The sequence below is a fragment of the Colobus angolensis genome, unplaced genomic scaffold, assembly GCF_000951035.1.
Source record: "Colobus angolensis palliatus isolate OR3802 unplaced genomic scaffold, Cang.pa_1.0 Scaffold77, whole genome shotgun sequence".
Classification (NCBI taxonomy): domain Eukaryota; kingdom Metazoa; phylum Chordata; class Mammalia; order Primates; family Cercopithecidae; genus Colobus; species Colobus angolensis.
The window spans coordinates 2,159,976-2,167,048 of record NW_012121487.1 but is presented as its reverse complement, the minus strand read 5'-3'; the positions used below and the strand labels follow the sequence as shown (position 1 = coordinate 2,167,048).

Here is a 7,073-nt window from a genome sequence, read left to right as displayed (position 1 = left end):
GGAGGCTGAGGCAGGAGAATGGCGTAAACCCGGAAGGCGGAGCTTGCAGTGAGCTGAGATCGGCCACTGCACTCCAGTCCGGGCGACAGAGCGAGACTCCGTCTCAAAAATAAAAAAAATTAAATTAAATTAAATTAAAAAATTAGCCGAGCGTGGTGGCAGGCACTTGTAATCCCAGCTACTTGGGAGGCTGAGGCAGGAGAATCACTCAAACCCAGGAGGCGAAGGTTGCAGTGAGCCGAGATCACTCCACTGCATTCCAGCCTGGGCAACAGAGCGAGACTCTACCTCAAAAAACAACAAGAACAAAAAAATACAAACAGCAAACAAGTAGTTCCCAGGTGCCTACCAAGTGGTCAGGCACTGCACTTACCTCACTGACTGCAGTAACCACCCTTTGAGGTGGTGGCATTGCCTCCATTTTCCAGGCAAGGAAATAGACTGAGAGCTGGGGTTAGTCAGGTCATGACTGTGTGTGCCACTCCCGCTAAATCTCATTTGATGTGGTTCGTGAGGCCATGGCATGGACAACTTCCTCCTTGTGTCCACTGAGGATACGGCTTTGTACAACACTTTCTGGTTTCTGAACTACTTACAAACCTCCCTGTCCTGTGAGAAAGGAAGAACAGTTATTACCATCTGCATCTGATGATGAAACAAAGGACGCTGCAGAGGAGCAGCACTAACCACTCCTTCCCTCCAGTCCTGTCATCCCACTGCCGGTGTCCCACCCTCCTTGCACCCTGCACTTGACCAGCTAATAAGCCCCCTCACTTTTTCCTCTGTGAAGCCACCCTAGATAATTCCCCACCCACGAATGGTCCCTCCTCATCTCAGGGAGCTCTCCATGCACACCTGTTACCGTTTCTGTCTTTATCTGTAAATATCTGTGTGTCTGACTTCCATGCCTCACACGCCTCTATAGGGCAAAGACTGTGTCTTAAACATCTCGGTATTGTCAGTATTTTGCACAGTGAATTTTTTTTTTTTAAATCATATCAGCTTTATTTGTACCTTTTTTGACATTTCTATCAAAAAAGCAGTGTGCCTGCTGTGGTTCCCATTCTCTGGGATTTAGAAGCCTCTACCTCATTCTCCACCCAAATCTGTGTTCTAGGCTCTTCCTAAAGTTGTTACCCATACATGCCCTCCAGAGTTTTATAGCGCATATAATCTGTAACAGATGGGAGGAAGCCAACTGCCCTTTAGAAATATGCCTGCAATTGCCTCACTTCCTGTGTCATGTGACTCTCCCAGTCATCACATGACCCATGCATGTCAGGAAGCCGGAATTACTTGCAGGGCTGACCTAGTGCCTATAGCTACGGCAGGTACCTGCATCCTTGTTTTTGTTTAGTGGATCCTCTATCCTTCAGAGACTCTGGAACCCCTGTGGTCTTCTCATCCAATGACCCTGAGGTGATGGAGTTTTCCAGAGAGGTAAGAGAGAGCTCCCAATCAGCACTGTCACAGTGCTTCTGGAATCCTGGCACTGGAATTCAGTGAATGACAGACTGTCTTTGAATCCAGGGCCATCATGGCTCTTTGAGCAAGGCACAGATGGAGGGAGGGGTCGAAGTTGAAATGGGTGGGAAGAGTGGTGGGGAGCGTCCTGATTTGGGGTGGGCAGAGAGTTGTCATCAGAAAGGTTGCAGGGAGAGCTGCACCCAGGTGTCTGTGGGCCTTGTCCTAATGAATGTGGGAGACTAGGCCATGGGCACCCAAAGGCAGCTAAACCCTGCCCAGGAGAGTAGTTGATGGGGGGAGAGGGGCTTGCTTTTCAGCCACTCCTCATTCTGTCCTCAGGAATGTCCCAAGTCTTCCGGTAGGGTAAGCATTATGGCCACCAGCCTCACAGGATTGCTTCTACTTCAGGCAGTGTCATGGGCGTCAGGTAAGTGAGTCAAGGCGGTGGCGAGGTAGCACTAGAGGCTCCCTTCTGCCTCGTAGTCCTTTGGTAGCCTTCCAGTACCCTGGTGGTAGACTTTTAATAGGTGTTCAATAAATCCTTTTGAGTGACTGAGACCAACTTTGGGGTGAGGATTTTGTTTTTTTTTCTTTTGAGACAGAGTCTTACTCTGTTGCCTGGGCTGAAGTGCAGTGGTGTGATCTTGGCTCATTCCAACCTCTGCCTCCCAGGTTCAAGCGATTCTCTTGTTTCAGCCTCCCGAGTAGCTGGGATTACAGGCGGCCACCACCATGCCCCGCTAATTTTTGTATTTTTAGTAGAGACGGGGTTTCACCATGCTGGCAAGGCAGGTCTTGAACTCCTGACCTCAGGTGATCCGCCCACCTCGGCCTCCTGAAGTGCTGAGATTACAGGTGTGAACCCCTGCCCTGGCCAAGGGGTGAGGAATTTGAAACCGTGTTCAGTCTGTTCCAGTGGACGTGTCCATTCTCCATGTCTTCATCAGACCTCACCTCTGCTTGTACTCCCTCCCTCCCAGGTGCCCGCCCCTGCATCCCTAAAAGCTTCGGCTACAGCTCGGTGGTCTGTGTCTGCAATGCCACCTACTGTGACTCTCTTGAGCCCCTGACCTTTCCTGCCCTCGGTACCTTCAGCCGCTATGAGAGTACACGCAGTGGGCGACGGATGGAGCTGAGTACGGGGACCATCCAGGCCAATCGCACGGGTACAGGTAACCATTACACCCCTCACCCCCTGGGCCAGCCTGGGTCCTCCTAGAGGTAAATGGCATCAGTGATCACCATGGAGTTTCCCCCCGGGCACTGACACCCTTATTCCCTGTGGATGTCCTCAGGCCTGCTACTGACCCTGCAGCCAGAACAGAAGTTCCAGAAAGTGAAGGGATTTGGAGGGGCCATGACAGACGCTGCTGCTCTCAACATCCTTGCCCTGTCACCCCCTGCCCAAAATTTGCTACTTAAATCGTACTTCTCTGAAGAAGGTGAGGAGGAAGGGGACAAGATGACATAGCACCATTGACACTTTTTGTTTTTTTATTTTTTAATTTTTTTGAGACAGAATCTCACTCTGCTCACTCTGTCGCTGAGACAGGAGTGCAGAGGGCATGATCTCCACCCACAGCAACCTCTGCCTCCCAGGCTATAGTGATTCTCCTGCCTCAGCCTCCTGAGTAGCTGGAATTATAGGCATGCGCCACTACCACCTGGCTAATTCTTGTATTTTTAGTAGAGACAGGGTTTCATCATGTTGACCAGGCTAGGCTTAAACTCCTGACCTCAAATGATCCACCTGCCTTAGCCTCCCAAAATGCTGGGATTACAGGTGTGAGCCACCGAGCCCAGCCAACACGTTTCTCTTTTTTCTTGAGGAGTCTCGCACTGTCGCCCAGGCTGGAGTGCAGTGGCACAATCTCGGCTCACTGCAACCTCCACCTCCTGGGTTCAAGTGATTCTCCTGTCTCAGCCTTCCGAGTACCTGGGATTACAGGTGCCTGCCACCATGCCCGGCTCATTTTCTGTATTTTTAGTAGAGATGGGGTTTCACTATGTTGGCCAGGATGATAGTGAACTCCTGACCTTGTGATCTGCCCGCCTCAGCCTCCCAAAGTGCTGGGATTACAGGCATGAGCTGCCAACACTTTTCTTTGCCCTTTCTTTGGACCCTGACTTCTGCCCATCCCTGACATTTGGTTCCTGTTTTAATGCCCTCTGAAATAAGATTTCCCTGCTTATCATCTGCTAACTATTATGGACTCAGGCTCAGAAAGGCCTGTATTTCACCCGGGTGCCAGCCTCCACAGGTTCCAACCCAGGAGCCCAAGTTCCCTTTGGCCCTGACTCAGACACTATTAGGACTGACAAGTGATAAGCAGAGTCCCATACTCTCCTATTGACTCAGACTACCATATCTTGATCATCCTTTTCTGTAGGAATCGGATATAACATCATCCGCGTACCCATGGCCAGCTGTGACTTCTCCATCCGCACCTACACCTATGCAGACACCCCTGATGATTTCCAGTTGCACAACTTCAGCCTCCCAGAGGAAGATACCAAGCTCAAGGTAGGCATTCTAGCTTTTTCAGGCTCTGATGGCCCTGATGTCTGGGGGTTGAGAAGCTGTAGGGTAGGTCTGCTTGTAGAGACGTTTTGTCCCCTGCTATTTTGTCCCCGGGGTGGGAGGGTGGGGGCTGATGGCTGAACCAGATGCACTGGTTGGGCTAGTATGTGTTCCAACTCTGGGTGCTTCTCTCTTCACTACCTTTGTCTTTAGATACCCCTGATTCACCGAGCCCTGCAATTGGCCCAGCGTCCCGTTTCACTCCTTGCCAGCCCCTGGACATCACCCACTTGGCTCAAGACCAATGGAGCGGTGAATGGGAAGGGGTCACTCAAGGGACAGCCCGGAGACATCTACCACCAGACCTGGGCCAGATACTTTGTGAAGTAAGGGATCAGCAAGGCTGTGGGATCAGGACTGGCCTCCCCTTTGGCCACGCTGATCTGTGTCCCAACCCTCAACCTAGTTCCACTTCCAGATCTGCCTCTCCTCAGCTCATCTTTCTACCTTCTGGGCCTTTCAGACTTGGGCCTGTCAATCTTGCCCACTCCATCAGGCTTCCTGTTCTCTCAGTCTGGCCCACTTTCTTTTTCTTCCTTTTTTTTTTTTTTGAGAAGGAGTCTCTCTCTCTGTCACCCAGGCTGGAGTGCCGTGGCGCCATCTTCGCTCACTGTAACCTCTGCCTCTCGAGTTCAAGCGATTCTCCTGCTTCAGCCTTCCAAGTAGCTGGGATTATAGGCGCCTGCCACCATGCCCAGCTAATTTTTCTGTTTTCAGTAGAGACGGGGTTTCCCCAGGTTGGGCAGGCTGTTCTCTAACTCCTGACCTCAAGTGATCTACCTGCCTCAGCCTCCCAAAGTGCTGGGATTACAGGCGTGAGCCAACACACCCAGCTGGTCTGCTCCACCTTCTTGGCTGGATCACTCGTGACCTTTCTCTTGCCAGGTTCCTGGATGCCTATGCTGAGCACAAGTTACAGTTCTGGGCAGTGACAGCTGAAAATGAGCCTTCTGCTGGGCTATTGAGTGGATACCCCTTTCAGTGCCTGGGCTTCACCCCTGAACATCAGCGAGACTTCATTGCCCGTGACCTAGGTCCTACCCTCGCCAACAGTACTCACCACAATGTCCGCCTGCTCATGCTGGATGACCAACGCTTGCTGCTGCCCCACTGGGCAAAGGTGGTAAGGCCCAGACCTGCATGGTGCTCCAGTGACCTTCAAATCTAGCCTCCAAATGACTGGCTCCCAAACTTAGAGCAATTTCTCTACCCAACTGTGGATTCCTAGAGCACCATTCCCCTGGACCTCCAGGGCGCCATGGATCCCACAGTTATCACTTTAAACCTTTCTAGGGGCCAGGCGAAGTGGCTCACTCATATAACCCCAGCACTTTGGGAGGCCGAGGCGGGCGGATCACCTGAGGTCAGGAGTTTAAGACCAGCCTGGCCAATGTGTTGAAACCCTGTCTCTACTAAAATAAAAAAAAAAAATTATCTGGGCATGATGGTGGGTACCCGTAATCCCAGCTACTCGGGAGGCTGAGAAGGGAGAATCAGTTGAACTCGGGAGATGGTGGTTGCGGTGAGATGAGATTGTGCGACAGACTGAGTGAGACTGCATCTCAAAGAAAAAAAAAAAACCTCTCTAGGCTTGGGGCGGTGGCTCATGTCTGTAATCTCAGCACTATGGGAGGCCAAGGTGGGTGGATCACTTGAACCTAAGAAATTCAAGACCAGCCTGGGAAACATGGTGAAATCCCATCTCTACAAAAAAAAACAAAAACTATATATATGTGTATACACACACACACACACACACAAATTAGCTGGGTGTGGCACCCGTGTAGTCCCAGCTACTCACGAGGCTAACGCAGGAGGATCAATTGACCCTAGGAAGTTAAGGCTGCAGTGAGCTGTGATTGTGCCACTGAACTCCAGCTGAGTGATGGAGTTATATCCTGTCTCAAAAACAAAAAAAAATATCTCCCCAAACCTCTCTAGTTGCATTCTTCCCATCACCCATTGCCAGGATTCCTACAAGAGGAATTGGAAGTTCCAGAAGCCTGTGTGCAAGGTCCAGGGTCACTTGCTCTTCCTTTGCAGGTACTGACAGACCCAGAGGCAGCTAAGTATGTTCATGGCATTGCCGTACATTGGTACCTGGACTTTCTGGCTCCAGCCAAAGCCACCCTAGGGGAGACACACCGCCTGTTCCCCAACACCATGCTCTTTGCCTCAGAGGCCTGTGTGGGCTCCAAGTTCTGGGAGCAGAGTGTGCGGCTAGGCTCCTGGGATCGAGGGATGCAGTACAGCCACAGCATCATCACGGTAAGCCACCCCAGTCTGCCTTCCTGCAAAGCACACCTCAGACCCCTTAGTAGTCTCACCAAAGACTGACAGACCTTTCCTGTCCAGCTTCCCCCAGCTAGCCTGCCCTTTTGGGCAACTGGGGAACCATGATTCCCTGTCTTGCCTTTCCTTCACAGGTCTGCACACCTCATTGCACTTTTTCTTTTTTTTTTGAGACAAAGTTTGGCTCTGTCACCCAGGCTGGAGTGCAGTGGCATGATCTCGGCTCACTGCAAGCTCCGCCACCCGGGTTCACGTCATTCTCCTGCCTCAGCTTCACAAGTAGCTGGGACTACAGGTGCCTGCCACCATGACCAGCTAATTTTTTTTGTATTTTTAGTAGAGACGGGGTTTCACCGTGTTAGCCAGGATGGTCTCGATCTCCTGACCTTGTGATCCGCCCACCTCAGCCTCCCAAAGCGCTGGATTACAGGCATGAGGCACCACGCCCGGCTCATAGCCACTTTTGCAACTACTGTCGCACTTGCACCTGCCTCAGACTTCTCAGCTCCCCTTGAGATGCCTCAATCTTCACACCCCCAACTCCTTAGAAGCTAAGGAATGTGCCCCTCACAGGGCTGAGCTACCCACAGCCACTTCTCCCTCATGTGACCTTTACCTACAGTCTCTGGGAACCCCCTGTGTTGAGCCTTTGTCTCTTTGCCTTTGTCCTTACCCTAGAACCTCCTGTACCATGTGGTCGGCTGGACCGACTGGAACCTCGCCCTGAACCCCG

General features: G+C 51.6%; 1 protein-coding gene across 3 annotated transcripts in view; it reads left to right on the top strand.

The window, feature by feature from the left end:
* GBA (glucosidase, beta, acid) overlaps window positions 1-7,073 on the top strand; it is a 42,508-nt gene that overhangs the window by 12,452 nt on the left and 22,983 nt on the right. Inside the window, exons 2-9 of one of the 3 annotated variants that reach the window (XM_011928311.1) lie at window positions 1,377-1,440; window positions 1,807-1,894; window positions 2,448-2,639; window positions 2,763-2,909; window positions 3,858-3,991; window positions 4,202-4,374; window positions 4,934-5,171; window positions 6,092-6,316. In XM_011928311.1, the coding sequence (XP_011783701.1) occupies window positions 1,423-1,440; window positions 1,807-1,894; window positions 2,448-2,639; window positions 2,763-2,909; window positions 3,858-3,991; window positions 4,202-4,374; window positions 4,934-5,171; window positions 6,092-6,316 (1,215 nt within the window). In that variant the 5' untranslated portion in view covers window positions 1,377-1,422. Of the gene's footprint in view, window positions 1-1,357; window positions 1,441-1,806; window positions 1,895-2,447; window positions 2,640-2,762; window positions 2,910-3,857; window positions 3,992-4,201; window positions 4,375-4,933; window positions 5,172-6,091; window positions 6,317-7,073 lie in introns of all 3 variants that reach the window. The other 2 variants (XM_011928310.1, XM_011928312.1) reach the window with 2 other exon arrangements.